The sequence below is a fragment of the Mobula hypostoma genome, chromosome 9, assembly GCF_963921235.1.
Source record: "Mobula hypostoma chromosome 9, sMobHyp1.1, whole genome shotgun sequence".
In the NCBI taxonomy this organism is placed as follows: Eukaryota; Metazoa; Chordata; class Chondrichthyes; order Myliobatiformes; family Myliobatidae; genus Mobula; species Mobula hypostoma.
The window spans coordinates 64,049,218-64,073,366 of NC_086105.1; the positions used below are offsets into that span (position 1 = coordinate 64,049,218).

Consider the following 24,149-nt stretch of genomic DNA (forward strand, 5'->3'; position numbering starts at 1 on the left):
CTTGTCCATCGTCCCTCCCCACTGATCTCCCTCCTGGTACTTACCCTTGCAAGCGGAACAAGTGTTACACCTGCCCCTACACCTCCTCCCTCACTACCATTCAGGGCCCCAAACAGTCCTTGCAGGTGAGGCAACACTTCACCTGTGAGTCTTAGAGTCACTGTGGTGCTCCCAGTGTGGCCTTCTCTGCACCAGGGAGATTGGAGACCCCTTTGTCAACCTCCTTCGTTCCATCTGCCACAAAAGGCCAACTTTCCCGGTAGCCACACATTTTAATTACATTTATCTTTCCCGTTCCAACCTTTCGGTTCATGGCCTCCTCTACTGCCAAGGTGAGGCCACTCAAGTTGGATGAGCATCACCTCATACTCCATATGGGTAGCCTCCATTTGACAGCATGAACGTCGATTTCTCTAGCTTCCCCTTCTCTCTTTTCCCATTCCCTATTCCGGCTTCCCTCTTGCCTCTTCTGAAATGAAGTGAAATGAAATATCTTTGTTGTCATTGCATAGTACAACTTGTCATGCACCAATACAGCGAAAATTAGTTTGCAATTCTTATACTCAATGCTATAAAACCACAAATAAAATAAATAAACAATAAGTAAAATCAAGTAACCAGCCAGTACAAGCAATGTCCAGCAGTACAAAAGCACAACTCAGATGCATGACGGCCATAAAACCAGTATTAAAGTAGCAATATAACAAATTTACAGAAGATGCTCGATCAATTGGTTCAGAGCAAATATAGCTCTGGGGAAAAAGCTATTTTTCAGTCTGGAAGTGCGGGCATAGAAAATCTTATAACGTCTGCCAGATGGAGATGATCTTCTCCTACTTGCCTGGCACCTCCCTCTGGTTCCCCTCATTCTCTCATGGTCCGTTGTCCTCTCCTATCAGAGTCCTTCTTCTCCAGCCCTTTACCTTTCCTACCCACCTGGCTTCACCTGTCACCTTCCAGATAGCCTCCTTCCCCTCCCCCACCTTTTAGTTCTGGCATCTTCCCCCTTCCTCTTCCTTTTCAGTCCTGAAGAATGGTCTCGGCCTGAAATGTCGGCTATTTATTCATTTCCATAGATACTGTCTGGCCTGCTGGGTTTCTCCAGCATTTCATGTGTGTTTCTTCAGCCCTCTACCTCTTCCACCTATCACCCGTAACCTTTCACCTCATTTCATCCCCCATCCCCCCACCCACTCACCTTCCCCTCACCTAATACTTGTTAGCTTGTTCTCCTCCCCCTCTGCCCACCACCTTATTCTGGCTTCTTCTCCACCCCCCCCCTTCCTTTCCAGTCCTGTCGCAGGGTCCTGATCCAAAGCATCAGCTGTTTATTCCTCTCCGCTGATGCTGCCTGACCTGTGTCTTGTGTGTCCCGCTGTTCACGCCGTTTCTCCCGTGTTCTCTGCAGCAGTCGACGCTGATGCAGGACCCAGCCTACGCCCAAGTGAGTGCTTCAGCATCTCCCGCCCGAGGTCCCAAGGCACACAGGTAAGTCGATCCCCCAAACCCCACTCCTTGGCATCCAAACAGATGTTTCGATAAATAATTATGATGGTTGGGGATGGCGTCTGAGCCCTCTGTGGCCACTGGAGACCCCCTTACCCCCATTGAGTTCATTATTGCAAAATCATAATCAGGATTATTATCGCTGGCTTGTTGTGAAATGTGACCGCAGTGCAGTACAGTTTGTAAAAATCACAATAACAATATATAAATAATAAGTAGTGCCAAAAGCAAGCAAATGATTGAGGTGATGTTCGTGGCCCGTTCAGAAATTTGATGGAGGAGGGGAGGAAGCTGTTCCTAAAGCATTTGGTGTGTGTCTTCAGGCTCCTGTACCTCCTCCCTGATGGTAGGGATGAGAAGAGGGCATGCCCTGGGCGGTGAGGGTCCTTAATAATGGATGCCACCTTCCTGGGGCATCACCAATTGAAATGTCCTCGATGGTAGGGAGGCTGGTGCCCATGATGGAGTTGGCTGAGTTTAGAACCCTCTGCAGCTTTCTCCACTCCTGTGCATTGCAGCCTCCAAACCGGACAGTGATGCTATCCACGGTACATCTGTAGAAACTTTCACTAGAGTTTTTGGTGACAAGCTAAATTTCCTCAAACGCCAAATGAAATATAGCGACTGGCGTGCCTTTTTTTCCTATCAATTTCTATTACAATGCATTGACGTTAAATGGTGCTGTTTGGTGTATGTCAGTATTGAAAGCTTTCTGTATGACAAGGTGGTCTGTGTTGTGCCAGTTCAGAGGGGATTAATAAACTCTTCAATCAACTGGGCTCAGAACTGCTTCACGGAAGCAGCACGTTGGCGAGGACCTGCTCCCTGTTGAGGGAGCTGAAAGCCGCGGCCCTCAGGAGCTTCACCATCAAAAAACTCTTCTGGAAAGTAAGTATCCTCCAGGGCACATGTCTGTCTTTTGACAAGGTTTAAAGAACTCAGGCAATTTTGTTTTAAAGATTTTATTTATTTGACTGGGTGGCGGGGTGGAGATGGGTCTCTATCAAAGGAAGTGTAAGGCGCTCTCTCCCTCCGCTAGCCAGCAGGTCACCCTTGGGCACCTGCCTAACTACCCCCCTCCCCTGATCAGGGTCATAAGAAGCCATGGGAGCAGGTGGTGGTTGGACAGCTGGTGCACAGCTCAAGTCCTGGTTGTGTGACCACTGACTCCAGGCAGACGATCTCTGAAGGGTATTGATATTCTGAAGACCCTGACCTCGAGCTGCACTCAAACTTTGGTTCTTTGCGGAGATGGGACCTGCTCCAGGGGCTCACTGACTGGCCATTTCTCCATATCCCAACGACGCGGCCTAGAAGACGGGCGTGCCTTTGGGGTTCCTAGGCTTTGCGGCCTTTGGGACGAGCGGATTCTGCGCCGGTGCCACTGACTGAAGCTCTGTGGGAGAAAACAGAATATCAGGAACAGCGGATCAGCTAGCACTGCTCTGTACTCAGATCGTGCTCTCTCTCGCGTTCTCTCGTTGGCGGGGAGAGTTTGGGCTCTGTACTCAGATCGTGCTCTCTCTCGCGTTCTCTCGTTGGCGGGGAGAGTTTGGGCTCTGTACTCAGATCGTGCTCTCTCTCGCGTTCTCTCGTTGGCGGGGAGAGTTTGTTGCTGATTCTTGAGTCAGAGAACTGTGGGGGGGGGAGGGGAAGCAACGCAGCAGACTTTAACACTGTTGATTAGCGAGTTTTTTTTTGTCTTGTTAGTCTCCTCTATCGCTGTGAGACACCTCTCTGTCCTTTTATTAGGGAGTGAGCCTGTGGCATGTTAAGTTGTTGGGTGAACGATTAGTTTTGTTCTACTGCAGACCATGGTCTTTCTTTGGGGCTTTGCTATTGCTTGCCCGGTGGGTGGGGGATGCTGATTTTTTTTGCTGAAATGAGTGGACGGGGAGGGGAGAGAGTTGTTGCTCTGCTGCTGCTTGTGTGCGGGAGGGGGAGAAGGGGGTTTTGGTTCCGACATTTTTACAGTCACTCATTCTTTGGGGCACTCTTCTGTTTTGAGGATATCTGTGAAGAACAAGAATTTCAGGTTTTATATTGAATACATTCTCTGATATTAAATGGAACCATTAACTATTAAACTATTAAATTAATTAAAGGCTGGGGGTCACCTGCTTTGTAAAGTCACTGCCCGGAAAGTGGAAATGGCAAATCACTTCTGTAGAAAAATTTGCCAAGAACAATCATGGTCAGTTGCCCAAGTCATATGGCACAGTACTTGAGGATGGTGATGATTTTTTACAATCTCCCTGTTAGTTGATGTCTTGCACAATAAAGCTTGCCTTTAGCTAGTCCTTCCCAAGGAGTTATAGTGACCACATTTCAAGAAGTGTTTAATAGGTTTTAGTATAATCAAGTTGTCCTGAGGTTACAGAGTCTAGAGTAATACTGCATAGAAACAGGCCTTTTGGCCCATCTAGACTGTGCCAAACCATTAATGGACACCTGGACCATACTCCTCCAAACCCCTCCCATCTCATCCACTTACCCAAACTTCATAGGGCACACAGGGTAGCGTTCAGTAAACCTTTCCTCATAAGAATTGTTGGCAATTGTTTATTATTGTCGGATGTACAATCAAAAGTGTTTGTGCGCCATCCAGTTAGATAATTCCAGGCGTAAGCACGTCGAGTTACAAACCGCCAAGCAGTAACAGAATGCAGAATAGAGTGTAACAGTTATAGGGCTGGCAGACAGAGCATAAGGGGCTGTGATTAAATAGATTGAGTTCATCTTTATTGCACAAGAGATCTGTTCAAGAGTCTTGTAACAACTCCAGAAGCTGTACTCATCCTTGTTAGACGTTACATGCTCCTGAGGTTTTGGTTTTCTGTCTGATGAAGTGAGGGGTGGGTGTGGAGAAGACGGAATGGCCAGAGTGGGAGGTGTTTCTGGGCATGTTGGCTCCTCTCCTGAGGCAGTAGATTGACTCAGTGGGGTGGGGGGTGCTGGTTTCAATGATAAACATTCTATGGTGCACCTATAAGCTGAAGATGAGGGTGATCGGTGACCCTCAGCTTATAGATGCACCATAGAACACATGTTTTAGTCTCGGCAGGTCCGTTTGTTGCTTTCACATTGTACGTTGCCCGGGGTGTATCATTGCTAACATTGCTTGATATAAACCTTTGTTATTCCGTTGTCATTCTCGCTCTGTGCATACATAGCAGAGGGGTGTGGGGGGGGGTAATTTTCAACACTTCAGGTTGAAACAGTGCGTCCGGACCTTTAAAAGAGGTCTGGATTGGAAAATTGTGTTTGTTTATGTGGAAAGTGTGGGGGTTAGTTATCAGTTCCTGCATTGGTCTGATGGCTTCTGTGTTTTTTTTTGCCTTTGGTAAAAGATTCTACAGTTCTAAGCTAACAGACTAGATAGAGTTCCTGTTCCTACTTGTAAAATGGGAGAAACTCACTGTCTATAATTACAGGTGTGCTGGCAAAGTATCTGATTTCAAGTAGAGAAGGGGTCAAGGCTGCACGGTAAAATACCCTTTAGCGTAATACTTTACAGTGCCAACAGTAAGATCAGTGTTCAATTCCCACCGCTGTCTGTAAGGAGTTTGTACGTTCTCCCAGTGACCGCGAGGTTTCCTCCGGGTGCTCCAGTTTCCTCCCACTGTCCAGAGACATACGTGTTAGGGTTAGTGAGTTGTGGGCACGCTCTGTTGGGGCCGGAAGTGTGGCGACACCTGGGGGGGCTGCCCCCAGCACAATTTCCAGCTGTGTTGGTCGTTGATGCAGAGGACACATTTCACTGTATCTTTCGATGTGCATGTGTCAAGTAACACTAATCTTTTATCTTTGATGGTGAAATGATCCGTCTGGATGGCATGCAGCTGTTCAGCTTCCCCTGTATCTCAGTACAATTGGACAATACCAGTTACCAACTACTGTATAAGGGCAAAGTTAACACCTAGTACCAGCCTTGAGCATCGTGTTACTCTTTGGAGCTAGTTGTGACCTCTTCACCCAAGTCCCTCACTAATCCCTTTTCCATCTGTGCTGATGTGCCCACAGTCAAACGACTTCTACCCCTTTCTGGTTGGAAAACTTCAGCAACATTTGCCAAGTTTGCAGGATTTGAGCCACCAGCAAGACGAGAGGAAAACCAAAGAGAACCTACAGTAAGTGAAGTATTGCCACAGAAGAGATTTGGGCAGTTCTATTCTCCACGCCAAGATCCCACTCATTTGCAAAGCATGGGGCTACAATAGAATGGGGAAAGTGCGGAAGGCTCAGTTTTGGACGCCACAAGAGCGCTTCAGAGTCGAAGTATGTTACGGGGAACGGGTTTGGTAAATGAGACGGAAGAGTAAACACATTAACCACTTATTTACGGGCACACGGTAAAACATTTGACCAGGTATCTAAGCCACCCTAAGTTACAAAACAATGACACTAAACATTCAGTAACACTTAAAACTCAACAAGTGCTTTCATTAAATTTCCCCTAGTTACACAACTACAGACCTAAACATTCGACAGAGTGAGTGCGTGGGCCCTGGTATATCTGCAGCACATTCCCAAGGGTTCTTCAACACTGGTCGTGACCTCAGTGTGAAGAGGAGCCCCTGGAGGCAAAGGAGAGAGGATGAGTCTCTCGCACGTGCTCTTATACCCTTGAGTTGCCCAGAACCAGAAATCGGTGTTGTTGTGGGCGAGGCAACTGAAGGGGAAAGAGATGCTGCTTCCCTCAACAGTCCAAACAATGACCAGCATGGCAGGAACAGCTTTCGACCGGCAAGTAAATTAATGCTTCACATTACAGAGTATATAAAATTATAAAAGCTATAGACAGGGTGGATAGTCATTCTTTTCCCAGGGTAGTAATATCAAATATTAGAGGTTTATAAACACTGATTCATGTCATGAAATTTGTTGTTTTGTAACAGCAGCACAGTTCAAGGCATAAAAATTGTTTTAAGTCATAAAAATAAATAAATAGTGCAAGACCATAGAATATTCCAGCACAGTATAAGCCCTTTGGCCCAGAATGATGTGCCGACCTTTCAACCTACTCCAAGATCAATCTAAAACATCCCTCCCATATAGCTCTCAATTTTTCTATCAACCATATGCCTATCCAAAAGTCTCTTAAATGTCCTTAACGTATCTGCCTTTACCACCACCCGTGACAGCTCTTCTATGCACCCATCACTCTCTATGTGTTAAAAACAAAACCTACCTTGGACGTCCCCCTATACTTTCCTCCAATTACCCTAAAATGATTCCCCCCCCCCCCCCGCAGTATTAGCCATTTCTGCCCTGGGAAGAAGTCTCCGGCTGTCTGTGCCTCTTAGTGTTTTTAAAATTTTCAAAATTTACAGTTTAAAGATTCAGAACGATAACAGGTCCATCTGATGCAACAAGCCCACACTGCCCAGTTACACCCCTGTGACAAATAAACCAACTAACCCATACATCTTTAGAATGTGGGAGGAAACCGGAGTACTCAGTGGAAACCCAGGGAGAACATATAAACTTCTTACAGACAGCACCAGAATTGAACCTGGGTCACTACTGTTGTAAAACGTAAAGCTAACTCCTAAGCTTCTGTGTCATCCTAAAGGTCTCTCATACACCTCTAAGCAAGTCTTGTACACCTCTGAAAAGTCACCTCTCACTCCAAAGAGAAAAGCCCCGGCTCGCTCAACCTTTCCTCATAAATCACGCAGTCTAATCCAGTCGGCATCCTGGTAAATCACCTCTGCACCCTCTTTAAAGCTTCCACATCCTTCCTATAATGAGGGGACCACGACTGAACTGGATCTTGGGAAGTTGTTGCTGCCTGTCTCGAGTTTGCTGGAGGATGTCCGACAAGTTGGAGAACAGGAGGTCTATCTGGCCCTCCAGGGATGCTCCATCCCCTCCTTCTTGCCCTCCCTGTCTACCTGGCTTAGTTTGGTGTGAGTGGGAACTGGGTAGAGAGCCATCTTCAGTGTTGTGTTTGCTCGCCTGAGCCAGTAGGTAGAACACAAAATAAACCTTTATTCAGTAAAACCACACAGGCCAGACAAACTCATCGGTGCAACCAGGGCACAACTATTTAAACGGTTAAACTGAAGAACATTTGAGGCTTCACTGGAAACAATGACCAATCAGTGAAAGTCGGCCTGGGATTGGTTGTCAGCTGACCAATAGGCATTGGATATTTTGGCCCAAACGGTCTGATTATACCATGCATTAAGTATGAGTACACTAGCATTTAACATCAACAATAGTAACAGAAAGTTGTGGAAACACTCAGCAAGTTAGGCTGCATCTGCGGAAAGAGGAACAGTGAACATTTCAAAACCAAAGGTCAGTTCTGGATCTGAAACTATAAATCTGTTTCCCTCTGACCTGCTGAGTGTTTCTAGCATTTTCTAGTTAGAGTCAGAGTTGTACAGCACAGAAACAGACCCACACTGACCAAGGTGTCCATCTCAGATGGTCCCATTTTCCTGCATTTGGCCCATACCCCTTTAGACCCTTCCTATCCATACACCCGTCCAAATGTTTTTTAAACATACTTCTCACTGCCTCAGTAAAGTAGCCATCGTAATCAAAGATCCCACCCACCCCGGACATCCTCTCTTTCTCCCCCAACATCCCTGCCCCCCACTTCGGGCAGATGATACAAGATGTCCGATGAAGGGTCTTTGTCCAAAATGTCGACTGTTTATTCCTTTCCATAGATACTGCCTGGCCTGCTAAGTTCCTCTAGCATTTTGTGTGTATAACTCTATATGACCCAAAAGCTCATACCACCAGGCTCAGGGACAGCTTCTACCTCACTGTAACAAGACTATTAAGTGGTTCCGTAGAACAATAAAATGGGACTCTTGATCTTACAATCTACCTCGTTATGATTTCCACTTTATTGTTTACCTGCTCTGCCCTTTCTATGTGGCTGCTACAAATTATTCTGCATTGTTATTGTTTTACCTTGTTCAGAATCTGAATCAAATGTCATGAAATTTGTTGTTTTATGGCAGCACATTATAATAATAAAAATATAAATTACAATAAGACCATAAGATATAGGAGCAGAATTAGGCCATTTGGCCCATCAAGTCTGATCTGCCATTCCATCATGGCTGAATCCTTTTGTCTGCTCTTCAACCCCGGTTCCCGGCCTTCTTCCCGTAACCTTCGATGCCACGTCCAATCAAGAAGCTAACAATCTTTGCCTTACATACACGCAACGACCTGGCCTCTACAGTAGCATGTGGCAACAAATTCCACAAATTTGCCACCTTTTGGTTAAAGAAATTTCTCCACATCTCTGTTTTAAATGGACACCCCTCTATTCTGAAGCTGTGCCCTCTTGTCCTAGACTCTCCCACCATGGGAAACATCCTTTCCGCATCTACTCTGCATAGGCCTTTCAATGTTTGAAAGGTTTCAGTGAGATTCCCCCCTCATCCCTCTAAATTCCAGTGAGTACAGACCCAGAGCCATCAAACGTTCCTTGTATGATAACTCCTTCATTCCTGGAATCATCCTCGTGAACCTCCTCTGAACCCTCTTTTTTTAGATAAGGAGCGCAAAGCTGTTCACAATACTCGAGGTGAGGCCTCACCAGTGCCTTATAAAGCCTCAACATCACATTCCTGTTCTTATATTCTAGACCTCTTGAAATGAACGCCAACATTACATTTGCCTTCCTCACCACAGACTCAACTTGCAAGTTAACCTTTAAAGTGTTCTGCACAAGTCCCTTTGCATCTCAGATTTTTGGAGTTTCTCCCATTTAGAAAATAGTCTGCACATTTATTTCTACTATTAAAGTGCATGACCATGTATTTTCCAACATTGTATTTCACTTGCCACTTCTTGCCCATTCTTCTAATCTGTCTAAGTCCTTCTACCTCCTCTCTGTTTCCTCAACACTACCTGCCCCTCCACCAGTCATTGTAACATCTGCAAACTTGGTAACAAAGCTATTTATTCTATCATCTAAATCATTGATATACAGCATAAAAAGCAATCCCAACACTGACCCCTGTGGAACACCACTAGACACTGGCAGCCAACCAGAAAAGGATCTTTTTATTCCAACGCTTTGTTTCCTGCCAATCAGCTGATGCTCTAACCGTGCCACTAACCTTCCTATAATACCGTAGGCTCTTAACTTGGTAAGGAGCCTAAGAAGTATATATAAAATTATATTAAATAAGCATAGCAAAAAAGTAGTAAAAAATTACTCATTTAGAAATCTGATGAAGTGGAAGTTGTTCCTGAGTTGTTGAGTGTGTGGCTTCAGGCTTCTGTACCTCCACCCAGATGGTAGCAATGAGAAGTGGGCATGTGAGGGCACTCTACCTCGATGCACTGTGGGAATGATTTGATGTGTATGAACAGCATGCAAGACCAGATTTTCACTCTATCTCAGTATATGCGACAGTAATAAACCCATTCCAATTGGACCCACCTCTACTACCTCTGTTTTTATTACCAGATTTCCAACACCTCCACTTTTCCAATTATTATTTAACACCACAATGTTGCCAGATGAATTCACAATAGTTACTGAAACGTGAGTCTGAAACAGGACTTTCTTTTTGTGTTTCTGCAGGTTTTGTACTTTGATCGTGGAGACATTGGGTGTAATGTTCAGGGAAACAGAGACTGAACCAACACGCCTGGCGCTTCTCAATGCCGAGCGGTAGGTGAAACATCGTTGGTTTGACAGTAAGACAGAGCAGAATTAGGCTAGTCGGCCCATCAAGTCTGGTCCCCATTCCATCACGCCTGATTTATTATCCCTGTCAACCCTATCCCCCTGTCTCTCTCTGTAACCTTTGACATCCTTACGAATCAAGAACCTATCAACCTCTGCTTTAAATATGTCCAGTACCCAATTGTGGCAATGAATTCCACAGATTCACCACCCTCTGGCGAAGAAACTCCTCCTCATCTCTGTTCTAAAGGAATGTATTTCTATTCTGCGGCTGTGCTCTCTGGTCCTAGACTCCCCCAATATTAGAAACATCCTCTCCAAATCCACTCTATCTAGGTCTTTCAATATTTGATAGGTTTCAATGAGATCTCACTCATTTTTCTAAACTCCAGTGAGTACAGGCCAGAGCCATCAAACGCTCCTCAGAAGTTAACCCTTTCATTCCTGGGATCATTCTAATGAACCTCTTCTGGGCCCTCTCCAATACAAAGATGCCCTTTCTTAGATAAGGTGCCTAAAACTGCTCACAGCCCCCCAAGTACAATTTGACCAGCACCTGGTTTGTAGGCCAGTCTTGGGGAAAGGAGAATCTGCTTTAATTGGTTCACACATATAAAATGTGACTGTAAAACAGATCATTCGTGTAAAATGGGAATTCCCTCTGCTTTCCTGTCATGAGTGTGCTAGAATATTCCACACCTGTCCAGGTGAGTAGATCTACAGTACTCAGGTAGAACATCGGTTAAACAGCACTCAGAGTATTGAGGAAGATACATGTGAAGGGATTTGCAGAGTCGCTCTCGTTTAGTGTAGGAATACGTGTTTGATGGTTGGGCTGAAAGAGGGAAAGACCAAGTCTTCATAACTCTAATCTCACACTCGATGTTTTAGGAACAGCAGCTTCCCTTCTGCCATCATATTTCTGACGGACAATGAACACTATCTCACTTTTTGCTCTACTTATTTATTTTTTCATAATTCTTCAGTAACTCACAATAGTTTTGTGTATTGCACGGCAGCAATGTCACAGCATACGTAAACAATATGTCTCACGGCTCTAACCGGCATCAGTGCTTTCTCATGGGAGGCAGGACCTCAGCAAGTTGCCGTGTTTTAAGGTGAACACTCTTTGTATCACTCGTCAGGGGCCTCCTGGTTGTCAACCTGTTGAAGATCTTAATCAACGGGCCTCAGGTCTCCAAGGACTGTGCCGCGGATGGTGACGGGCCGCCCTTCGGGTGTGTGATCGCGGCCGCGCCTCAGAGCGAGGAGGTAAGCCTGCAGTCCGACCCGGGTTCAATTCTTGCCACTGCCTGTAAGGAGTTTGTATGTTCTCCTGGTGATCATGTGGGTTTCCTCTGGGTGCGCCAGTTTCCGCCTACGTTCCTGGTTAGTAGGTTAATTGGTCACATGGGTGTGTTTGGGCAGTGTGGGCTCGTTGGGCTGGAAGGGTCTCTCAGTGTCCCATACCTCTAAATAAATAAAAGTACAGTGTAAGCTCTCAGAGACCGTGCACTTGTTCCACTGTGTGTCTCCGATTGTCACTCCTCCACTGGAACGGCCCTTGGCTTTTCCAGATTCTTGGCTCTGGGATCCCCTTTCTTACCTTCCCTGACTCTAAACTTTCTTCCTTCCAGAGACAGTCATTGAAAGCCATCAAAGTCGAGTTTATTGTTGTGAGAACAATTACAGTGAAAAGCTTCCTAGCAGCAGTGTCACAGGCACACAGCATCAGATGCACCACATTCACAAGAGAACCTTAAATCAAACAGTATTTTTACTAGAAAGAAACAAACTGCATTTTAGTGCAAAGTGATCAAAGTGGGTATTGTGTAAGCTGGCTTCGTATCTCTAACAGTCGATCAGCACCGGAGAATTTACAACACAAGTAAAATACTGTGCACCAAAATCATGAAGGAGTTTATACACCAGTCCAACATCAGAATCAGGTTTAATATCACCGGCATATGTCGTGAAGTTTGTTAACTTTGCAGCAGCAGGACAATGAAATACAGAAAAAAATATAAATCAATTACAGTAAATATATCTGTATATTAAATAGTTAAATTAAAAATAGAGCAAAAACAGAAATAATTTTTAAAAAGGTGAAGTAGTGTTCATGGGTTCAATGTCCATTCAGGAATCGGATGGCAGAGGGGAAGAAGCTGTTCCTGAATCGCTGAGTGTGTGCCTTCAGGCTTCTGTACCTGCTACCTGATGGTAATGATGAGAAGAGGGCCTGCCCTGGGAGGTGGGGGTCTAAACGATGGACAAGCGACAGAAATCCTTTGCATTTTAGCCCTCTGTGCTACCCCCCGACCTCTCTCAAAGTCAGTGCCGGAGATTCTGCAGACTGTGCTGGTGACAGAATTTCTTCAGCACCAGTTCAAAATGAAAATGTAAGATAACAGAAACTTCTGGAAATACTCAGCAGGTCAGGTAGACAAGAGAGATTGGGAAAGGGTGCCAGAGAGAGAGGGGCGGGGAGACAGGGAGGGAGACGGGGAGAGAGAAAGGGATGGGGAGATGGGGAGGGAGAAAGGGACGGGGAGACGGGGAGGGAGAAAGGGAGGGGGAGACGGGGAGAGAGAAAGGGAGGGGGAGACGGGGAAGGAGAAAGGGAGGGAGACAGAGAGAGAGAAAGGGACGGGGAGACGGGGAGAGAGAAAGGGATGGGGAGACGGGGAGAGAGAAAGGGACGAAGAGACGGGGAGAGAGAAAGGGACGGGGAGACGGGGAGGGAGAAAGGGACAGGGAGATGGGGAGGGAGAAAGAGATGGGAAGACAGGGAGGGAGAGAAAGGGACGGGGAGGGAGAAAGGGAGGGAGACAGAGAGAGAGAAAGGGATGGGGAGACGGGGAGGGAGAAAGGGATGGGGAGACGGGGAAGGAGAGAAAGAGACGGGGAGACGGGGAAAGAGAAAGGGACGGGGAGACGGGGCGGGAGAGAGAGGAAGGGGAGACGGGGAGGGAGAAAGGGACGGGGAGACGGGGAGGGAGAAAGGGATGGGGAGACGGGGAAGGAGAGAGAGGAAGGGGAGATGGGGAGGGAGAAAGGGACGGGGAGACGGGGTGGGAGAAAGGGAGGGAGACAGAGAGAAAGGGAGGGAGACAGAGAGAGAGAAAGGGACGGGGAGATGGGGAGTGAGAAAGGGATGGGGAGATGGGGAGGGAGAAAGGGACGGGGAGACGGGGAGGGAGAAAGGGACGGGGAGATGGGGAGGGAGAGAGAGGAAGAGGAGCGGTGGGTGGGAGGAGAAAGAGGGAGAGCCGGGCAGAATGACGGGGAAGGAGAGAGAGGAAGAGGTGTGGGAAGTTGGGGAGATAGAGGGAGAGGATGGGAAGGGAAAGAGAGGGACATTTGTGGGGAGACAAGGAAAAGAGAGGGAGAGGGGCAGGGCTACAGGGGTGGAGAGGGGCAGAGAGGGGAAACGGGGAGAGGGGGAGCTGGTTAGGGAGAGGGGTGGGGAGACAGCAGGGCAGGGGGCCAATCAGGGGGATAGAGAGAGAGAGAGAGAGAGAAAGGAGGGGAGATGGGAGGGAGGGAGAGAGAGGATGATGGGGAAACGGAGAGAGAGGGAGTGGGTCGGGGAGATGGGAAAGGAGAGAGGGAGAGGGGTGGGAGAGGAAGAGAGAGAGAGGGAGAGGGACGGAAAGACAGAGAGGTGGGGAGTTGGGGAGGGAAGGAGAGAGAGGGAGGGGGCGGGAAGGCGGGGATGGAGATAGAGGGGTGGAGAGATGGGGTGGGGCAGTGGGGAGAGAGAGATAGAGAGCTGAGAGAGAGAGATGGAGAGGGGTAGCTCAATGATCTATTGTATTTTTAACATTCTTTTTCTGCATCAGAAAAAGTTAATTTTCAAGACATCAAGCCAGAACTAATGAAGCTATACCTGTGTTGTTTTGGTGTTATAAAATGATTTTAAATGGAGTTACTCACAAACTGAGGCCTAGTCACTTGACAACTGACTTATTTTTAATGTTCAAATCTATTTCAGTTGTATTGATAAACTCACTTCAGTTAACACTAATTTAAATACATTAAAAAAGGAAAACCTTATGTTCTACTTCGCTGCTTTGGTTTGTTGGTGATTATGCAAATAATTTTCATGGATGCCTGAACTGTAAATTCCATGTTATACCAGAAACCATACTCAAAGTAATTGATTACTAATGAAATCCTTTGGAACAACCCGAGGCCAAGAAAGTTGCTTATAAATGCAGGATTTTTAATATCTCTTCCTGAAATATATCCAGTGCAGTTCTGATCGCTCTTGTCCTTAACTCCCTGATAGTGCCTGAAGTAAATGCTCTTTTTTTCTTTTAATTAGTTGCAGTGTGATTATTTTAGCTTGTATGTCTAATGAGCAACACATTGTAATGGCCTGGATGAGATTTATAATATCAAATGGTATGGGTTTGGGGGGGGGGTGGGTGGACAGTGCACAGGATGGGAAAAGGCTGCAGAGACTTGTAAACAGTCAGTTCCATCATGGGCACTGGGCTCCCCAGCATTCAGGACACCTTCAAAAGGCGATGCCTCAAAAAGGCAGAATCCGAAGACTTCCGGTGAGGCACGAGGCAAGATGGCAGCACGGCACTGAGCGCTGACATACAACCCTCCTTTTTCAAGTTCTTCAGGGCTCATAGATGGTGTGAATACAAGGTTGAGTTGGAGAAAGATCTAACTAAAGACATGGCTTCAAAAAAAGATAAAAATTCAACCAGGAAACAAGATACCGGCAGACGGCACCAAGCTAGCGATTCATCCGAAGAAATAGCTATGCTAATTAAACAATGGCAACGGAGATGGAATCGCTGCAAGAAACGGTAGCCCACATGCTAAAGGAGTCGCTGGGAAAGGCTCTCAACCCCATACGGAAGCATATGGCAGAGAATGGCAACATTCCCGGCCGTTAAAGGAGCAAGCGGACATTCACGCTAGAAAATTTAACACGGTCTTCAATAAAATAGACAACATTCAGGTTTGCTTACGCAAGAATGAGAAAGTTACTAAGTCCTATCTCGCGGAGGTGTCTAAGATATGGAAGAAGTTAAACGACTTGGAGGACAGATCCAGGAGAAACAATGTGCGGCTGGTCAACTTACCGACAGGCGCTGAGGGCGACGATCCAAGAGGTTACCCCCAGAAGATGCTGCTTAATTGGATTCCAGCGCTCAAGAATTCCCACAGCACTCCACCGGAGATAGATAGAGCACATAGGATCTTTTCCAACAAACACCTCAAGACTGCGGACCATGATTTTTAAGCTTCTATGGTACACCGACCGGCAGGCTATCCTGGAGGGTGCGAGGAAAGCCAAACCTACTCTCCCTGATGGCACCCAGCTGCAGTTCTTCGCCGACTACAGCCCCAGCACGATGCAGGAATGGCAGGGATACAAGGAGATCTGCGCTAAGCTTCGACAGAAGGGGATCGACTCGTTCCTCTTATACCCGGCGATTTTGAAAGTGAATATCAAGGGCATGAAGATGTCGTTTAACTCGGCAGAGGAAGCGAGAGAAGTTCTGAAATTATCGGTGCTGGGAGATATGGAAGAAGACCCTGGGCAAAGTCCACACGCCCCTCGGGAGGAGATGGAACTGCATTAAGAGCTTGGACTTGCCTGTATGTGCAATCTATCAGGCACGGGCAAGTTAACATTCTAAGTGTGAAGTTTTCTGGTTATTCTTTCATCGGAAAGTCATTTGTTGCATCTTTGTATTTAATTAATTAAGGGGGCAATTTGTTTCTGAGTATTGCAGATGAGAGTTTTAAGATAATATTCAATATATCCAAATGTAATACTTCATCAGGAATGAAGCTGTGAAACAGCAGTTTGTTCTGACTAACTTTAGAATGTTATGTCTCCAGTAGACTTGTTTACATTCCTGGGCACCAGATAAGACGTCATTAGTGCCATCGCTAAGCGACGGTCTATTGAAGCGACAGTTACTTGCAAGATAGCTGTTGGGATCCTGATCATGTGGTATATGTGAGACGGAAACGGTTTTATTTATATAGGTTAACGGGTTTGCCCAGGTTCCTTTTTCTTGTCTCTTTGATATGATTATCTATGAGAACTGCTTTGTCTTTCTAATTTGTTGGTGCTGGAAGGGGAGCGGTTGATGTCAGTGTTCGGTGTCTGACATTGCTAAGTGACACTCACAGATGTTACAAAGTAAAGGGTTGAATGGGAGGGGTGATGGGGGGGTGGGAAGGGGGTAACTCAGGGCTCCATCACCAACTTACAACAACAGATTCAGGGGAAGATGAGCAACACAGATAAATTACAAAATCTTACTATTGTATCATTTAATATTAGAGGTTTAAACTCTCCCTACAAGCGTTCAAAGGTTTTAGATTTCTTACGTAGAAAGAAAATAGATATTGCTCTGTTACAGGAAACACAACTTAAACCTAATGACATTCCCAGGGTTCAAAACCGTTTTTATAAACCCGTTGTGGCATCAGCTGATGGTACTCGTATGAAAGGAGTTATGATAGTAATGAGACGTGATATTAATGTATCAATTGAAAGGACGGGCGCTGACAATAAAGGACGTCTAGCTTTTTGCTGCACATCCATTCAGGGTAAAAATGTTACATTCATTAGCCTCTATGCCCCAACTATATTCGAGGTTCAAATTTTTCCCTCAATTACCTCACAATTATTAAAGTTAAGTGACTACCAACTATATGTTAGTTCGGACATGAATGCTTTGGTAAATATTAACCTTGATAAATCTTACTCAACTATATCAAGCTCTCAACAATCTGCTTCCAAAGCACTTACCCTTTTTCTAACGGATTTAAATTTAACGGATGTGTGGAGGGTGCATAATCCATCTGCTAAAGACTATACCTTCTTCTCCACAAGACATAAAACTTCCTCTCCAATTGATTACATTCTTATATCCTCCGGTCTGCTGCCTTTCGTACACTCAGTAGAATTTTTGCCCAGACATCTATCTGATCACAACCCAGTCATATCTACTTTTAATTACAGCAAAATTAAAAATAAGGCTACTAGGTGGAGGTTTAACTCCACCCTTCTAAAAAACGACGAATTTCTATCACAACTGAGAACAAAACTGACAGAATTTATAAATTTAAATAAAAATTGTGTCTCGGATGTGACAGTGATTTAGGCCTCCATCAAGGGTTTCTTACGAAATAACTTCATATGGTTCAGTTTTTACCTACATAAAAGCTGGCTTCAAAAGATTTCCACCCTAGAAGAAGAATGTAAGGTTTTGGAGAATGATCTCAAAGGGATATACATCATAATAAAAGGAAACGAGCTCAAAACAAAACAAGCAGAATTAAATGATTTATTAAGAAGCAGGGCAGAATATATGATTCATATCACCAAACATAAGTATTACGCAGAAGGTAGCAGACCAAGCCATCTTTTAGCTCTAACGCTCAAACAACAGGAAGCTAAAAGGTCTATACCAGCGATTAGATGTGCTAAATGTGGAATAGTATCTTCAACAGAGGAAATAAACGAGACATTCAAGAATTACTTTAAAGAATTGTATACATGTGGCTCAGTTCCTTCTGAGAATGGCTTCATGGTTTTTTTTAGTGGATTAGACCTCCCTACGTTGTCATTAGACTCTCCTATTACACTGGATGAGCTACTCAAAGCAGTTAAAGCTACAAATAAGGGCCGTATGCCAGGTATAGATGGCATACCTGTGGAACTTGACCTAGCACTTTGGGATATTCTTGGACCAGTATGATTAGAAACGTTAAATTACGCTTTTGGAAATGGCGCTTTCCATAGAGATCTAAACACATCCCTGATCACAGTTATACCTAAGCCCGGTAAGGACCCCTTGGAGTGTGCCAATTACCGTCCAATCTCCTTGATAAATGCCGACCTCAAGATATTTTCCAAAGTCTTAGCCAGTAGACTTGAGACAGTAGTTGGGAAAATAATTAGCCCAGATCAAACGGGCTTTATCAAGGGGCGTCTCGCATCTGATAATATTCGCTGGCTCTTACACATACTGAGTGCAACACATAAAATCCCGCCTGCCTGTGGCCTGCTATTTCTAGATGCTGAAAAAGTGTTCGATCGCCTTGAATGGCCATATCTTTGGAGTGTTCTAAAAGAATTTAAGTTCGGCGATAAATTTATCAATATGATTCAAACACTGTATGCTAATCCTATGTGTAGGAGGAGGTTTCTCAGAGTTATTTGACATAGGACGGGGCACACGACAAGGGGGTCCTTTGTCTCCTTTAATTTTTAATATATCTATTGAACCGCTTGCACACTTAATTAGAAACTCTCCTCAGATCTCCCCTATTGCAATAGGTACAACATCACATTCAATATCACTTTACACGGACGACACGCTAGTTTATATGGCAAATGTTCAACAAACTCTCCCCTATGTTTTAAAAACACTGGAGCAGTTTGGATTTCTTTCAGGATACAAAGTTAATTTGTTAAAATCAGCACTGATGCTGATTAATACGGATAAAAGTAAGGTGTCTCTCCCTCCCCAGATTAAAGTTACAAATGAGGTCCTCTACTTGGGTATTAAAGTTAATACTTCCCTGTCAGCGGTGGCTAAAACAAATTACTCTTTAATTCTGAAAAAAATAGAAGAAGATATTAATAGATGGAGACACCTGCCAGCATCAGTCCCTGCCCGTATATCGGTCATTAAAATGAACATCTTACCCATCCTAGAAAAATATAGGACAAGAGCTGATGGCACCAATAAGGTTGAAGAACTTTCTCCTTATAGGTATGTCTACCAAAAAATGTGATTTGTATTACGGTCCAATTTTAACTCATACACTACAAGTGTTTAGAGCAGCAGAAAAATTCCTAAAATTTAAAGCGTATGGTGTAAATCATCTCCATTATGGAACAATAATCGTTTTCTATCTGGGGGGAAACCGTTCATTAACAGAACTTGGGAGGATAAAGGTATTACTACTCTTCAAGATATTAATGGGGCAAGTACTATCCTTAGTTTTCAAGAACTGATATCTCGCTATAATATTGATAAACATTCTCCTTTCTTCTACTTTCGAGTAAGATCAGCTTGTAAAGCCTACGGCGTTCCCTGGGGGGTCAGATTTAAAGGACCATCCCATTTTAAGTTGGATACAGAGTGCTCCAGGACAGATAGTGTTATATATCTATGATAAATTAAATGCCCAGAATTATATGCCCACATCGGGAATGAAAGCTTGGGATAGGGACATATCTGAATTGGGACAAGACTTAGACTGGGATGCGATTTGGGATAATGCTGCCAGTGCTTCGAAAAACCCAAATCATCGGTATATACACTTGAAATTTTGTCATAGAGCATATTTAGCACCGAGAATTAGACATCAAATGGGACTGGTTCCTGACCCTTATTGCTCATTTTGCCCCCATGGAACTGTTGGCTCTTTTATACATGTTGTATGGGAATGTCCAGGGGTTTTTGGTTTGTGGGGGAAGGTTATCAGTACTCTTACAGAATTAATGGGGGTACAGTCACCAATGGACCCCACGGTGCATCTTCTAAATGATGACTCCCACCTTTCCCTTACGGAAGAAACACGCAAATTCTGGCTGGCAGGCCTGACTGCAACTAAGAAGATTGTAGTCCAGCGTTGGAAACCTCCCCATGATATTTCAAATACTCACTGGCTTCAGAGCTTTTTGGACGTTTCTTAACTGGAACTTTCATCAGCAAGAGTAAATGATGCACAGCCAAACACAATCTTAATGTGGACACATTTGATATCCAACTTAAAAGATCTTTTGTTAAAATAGGAATGCTTTGTCTGTGCATGTACTACTATTCAGTTGATTGGTGGAGGGGAGAGGGGTGGAGGGGGGATGGTGATGAAGGTTGGGGGGTGGCTGGGTTAAACAGTCAAAATGTAATTGGCACCTGGTTGTATTGAATGTAATTTGTTGGTATTGCAATAAATAATAATTTAAAAAAGGCAGAATCCATTACTAAGGACCCTCATCATCTAAGACAATGGCCTCTTCTCATTTCTACCATCAGGGAGAGGGTTCAGGAGCTTGAAGACCCTCACTCAATGGTTTAGGAGCAGCTTCTTCCCCTTTGCCGTCGGGTTTTGGAACCAATGAACCCTAACCCTCACTGCTTTTGGGCTGAAGGGCCAGTTCCCCTGCTGTGTTCTGTATGTGCAGACTTGAGACATAGCTTCTGGGTGCAAGTACTGATGTTAGCATGTGTTGTGAGTTCATGTTTGTAGAATTTAATTAATACTGGATTCTTCCTTTTGTTCCCGTTTCCCTTGATAGTTGCAGAAGCTGCTGCTGGAGTATAATGACGCAGTGGTATCGGCTCTGTATGAAATCTTCCTCATTACACACCAAGTGAGTGTAACACAATGGGCATCAAACTGCATTGACCCTCCACTTCCCCCTCTCTCCCTATGCTTGTACTTCATGCCCTGGTTCTTCTGGTGAACCTGCAGAGCCCCATTCGCACAAGGAATCCAGATCGGTCCTGACCTTCAGGTGGAGCTGGGTATTTGGGTTGAGAGCGGTGGAGAATGGAGACAGTGATTCAGATTTCTGTTGGCCACAGTATGGTGTCTGTCACTCACTTACTTGTATTCATCTTTACATTCCTTTGTCTATATTGTATTTAAGGTAAAGTTTTCAAGGTGAAATTTTGCCTTTCTGCATGAATTCAAAAAGTAAGAGTGTGTTTGTGTGTGTATGAGAGAGAGAGAGAGAGATAGGGAGTCAGTATCTGTGTGTATCTTGACAGTTTCCACAGAGGCCTCATTAACTACCTCAAAACCCACAAAACTAGAGCAGAGGGAAGTTGTTCTCAGTCCCATAGGACTGCCTTAGGAGGAGATGGGTTGTCAGTGTGTGTGTGAGTGTGACTTTCACTATGTTGACATGTTTTTGTGTGTGACTGAGTATGGCTGTGTGTACTCATGTCTATATGTGTGTTTCTGTTTGCGTTCTCTTTGTGCATGGGTATTTGCGTCTGTTTTCTGTGTGTGTCTCTGTATTTCTGTTTCTGTGTGTGATTTTCTGTGCGTGCATATTTCTGTGTGATTATGTGATGCGTGGCCAAGTGGTTAGGGTGTTGGACTAGCAATCTGAAGGTCGTGGGTTTGAGCCCCAGCGAGACAGCGTGTTGTGTCCTTGAGAAAGGCATTTAACCACACAATGCTCCAGTCCACCCAGCTGAAAATGCCGAGGGTTAACCTCGTGATCAACTGGCGTCCTATCCGGGGGGGAGGAGTCTGGGACTCTCAGTCGCTTCACACCACGGATACTGGCATAAACACCGGCCTGATGAACCTATAAGGCTCGAGACAGACTTTAACTTAACTAACTTATATTTCTGTGTGTGAGTGTTCAGACACTCAGTCGCCGTTGTGTCTGTTACACCTCCCTCCCCACCAGCCTCCACGTCCAGCACATAATTCTCCGTAACTTCCGCCATCTCCAACAGGATCCCACCACCAAGCACATCTTTCCATCCCCTACACCTTCCACTTTTCACGTAGAGCCTTCCCTACACGACTCCCTTGTCCAGTCGTCCCTCCCCGCTGATCTCCCTCCTGGCACATCCTTGCAAGCAGAACAAGTGCTACACCTGCCTATTCACCTTCTCTGCCAAACAGTCCTTCTAGCTGTGAGTCTGTTGTGGTCATCTACTGTATCTGGTGCTCCAGGTGTGGCCTCCTGTATATCAGCGATGTAGATTGAGAGACCGCTTTGCCAAGCACCTACGCTCTGTCTGCCAGAAGAAACAGGATCACCTGGCAGCCACCCATTTCAATTCTACTTCCCATTCTGACATGTTAAACTGTGGCCTCCTCTACTGCCGCGATGAGGCCATGCTCAGGTTGAAGGAGCAAGACCTTATATTCCGTCTGGGTAGCCTCCAACCTGATGGCGTAAACATCGATTTCTTGAAAATCCAGTAATTGCCCCCTTCATCATTCCCCATTCCTGTTTCCCTCTCTCACCTTATCTCCTTACCTGTCCATCACCTCCCTCCTTCCCTTTCTTCCATGGTTTTCTATCTTCTCCTATCAGATTCCCCCTTTTCCAGTCGTTTTTCTCTTTCACAATCAACTTCCCAGCTCTTTACTTCACATCCTCTCCCTCTCCCAGCTTCACCTATCACCTACCATCTTGTACTTCTTCCTCCCCTCCCCTCCACTTCCTTACTCTGACTTCTCTTCCTTTCCAGTCCTGATGAAGGTCTCGGCCCAAAACGCCAACCATTTATTCTTTTCCATGGATGCTGCCTGAGTTCCTCCAGCATTTTGTGTGTTGCTTTGGATTTCCAGCATCTGCAGATTTTCTCTTGTTTGTGACCTGTGCACCTGATTATTAGTACAACTATCTAATCAGCCAATCATGTGGCAACAACTGAATGCATAAAAGCATGCAGGCATGGTCAAGAGGTTCATTTGTTGTTCAGACCTAACATCAGAATGGGGAAGAAACATGATCAAGTGACTTTGTGGAATGATTGTTGGTGCCAGATAGGGTGGTTTGAGTATCTCAGAAACTGCTGATTCCCCTGGGATTTTCATGCACAACAGCCTCTAGAATTTACAGAGAATGATGTGAAAAACAAAAAAAAACATCCAGTGAGTGGTAGTTCTGTGGGAGAAAGCATCTTGTTAATGAGAGAGGTCAGATGAGAGTGGCCAGACTGGTTCAAGCTGACAGAAAGGCAACACTCAAATAATGACACTTTACAACAATGGTGTGCAGAAGAGCATCTCTGAGCGAGCAACATGTTGAACCTTAAGTGGACGGGCTACAGCAGCAGAAGACCATGAATGTACACTCTGACCACAGGAGGTATCTAGTGACGCGGCCACTGGGTGTATGTTTGTGTGTGTGTGTGTATTTTTTCTGCGTGCTCCTGTTCTCTGTGTGCGTTACTGTGTCTATGCTCCTGGTCCTGGACTGTGGTGGCCTCACCCTCCCCTCATGTTTTGCTCCGCTCTCTTGCTACACAAGTGCTTCAACAAGTTTTAGTCTCGGCTTAAACAAAATTAATTCTGTGCTCTGGTTGTTAGAGCAAGGAGCCTTGTTCTGTCCAGTTACTATGGTAACGAGGGCAATAAAATTTGTTCCTAAGAGAAGAGTAATAAACCCTGCAGACTCATGTGGCTTTTATCTCTGTGGACAGGCTTTTGGCTTGTCACATTGAGAAACAAACAGATTTTGACTTTAACTGAAGGAAAGAATGATCCATTATTATTAAACTCTGCTGAGGGCACAAAGTAATGACTCTGTCAGGAGCTGCTTGTCTGTGAAGAATAGCAGTTTGGATCATTGCTTATTCCTGCAATTGCGAGTTAAGGAACGAAGGTTTTTGAAGATGGCTTCCATCTCCCGAGCCTTGATCAGGGATTGTTGGCTTCACCCCAGCTGCCTGGCTGGTGCACTTTGTGATGTTGATACCAGAAGGTTTTAGACTGCTAATGCTGAAGGCAAACATGCCAATGTGTTTGCCTCCTGATAGATACCACTGACCCCCCCCCCATCCAATCAGCCACCTCCTCCTTATGAGAGAGGGTAGAGAGGAGATTTACCAGGATGCTGCTTGGATTAGAGAGCAGGTCTGGTGAGGAAAGGGTGAGTGAGATAGGGCTTTTCTCTTTGGGGTGAAGGAGGTTGAGAGGCGACTCGATGGAGCTGTACAAGACGAGAAGGAGCGTAGATAGATCGGACAGCCAGCACCTTTTTCCCCAAGGGCAGAAATGGCTAATATGAGACGGGGTCATCTTAAGGTGATTGGAGAAAAGTGGGGTGGGTGGATGTCAGAGGTCAGTTTTCTACACAGAGTGGAGAGTGCATAGAACACCCTGCTAGGGCTGGTGGTAGAGACAGATATATTAGGGACATTTAAGAGACTCTCAGATAGGCACATGGACAGAGGGAAATGGAGGGCTGTGTGGGAGGGAAGAGTTAGATTGATCT

At 45.3% G+C, this 24,149-nt stretch overlaps 1 protein-coding gene across 2 annotated transcripts in view; it reads left to right on the forward strand.

Annotated features, from left to right (window-relative positions):
• Positions 1-24,149, forward strand: part of c9h12orf56 (chromosome 9 C12orf56 homolog) — a 332,214-nt gene that overhangs the window by 286,434 nt on the left and 21,631 nt on the right. The window contains exons 5-10 of one of the 2 annotated variants that reach the window (XM_063058416.1): positions 1,409-1,488; positions 2,250-2,394; positions 5,530-5,636; positions 10,073-10,162; positions 11,323-11,449; positions 20,475-20,549. In XM_063058416.1, the coding sequence (XP_062914486.1) occupies positions 1,409-1,488; positions 2,250-2,394; positions 5,530-5,636; positions 10,073-10,162; positions 11,323-11,449; positions 20,475-20,549 (624 nt within the window). The remainder of the gene's footprint in view (positions 1-1,408; positions 1,489-2,249; positions 2,395-5,529; positions 5,637-10,072; positions 10,163-11,322; positions 11,450-20,474; positions 20,550-24,149) is intronic. The other variant, XM_063058417.1, reaches the window with a different exon arrangement.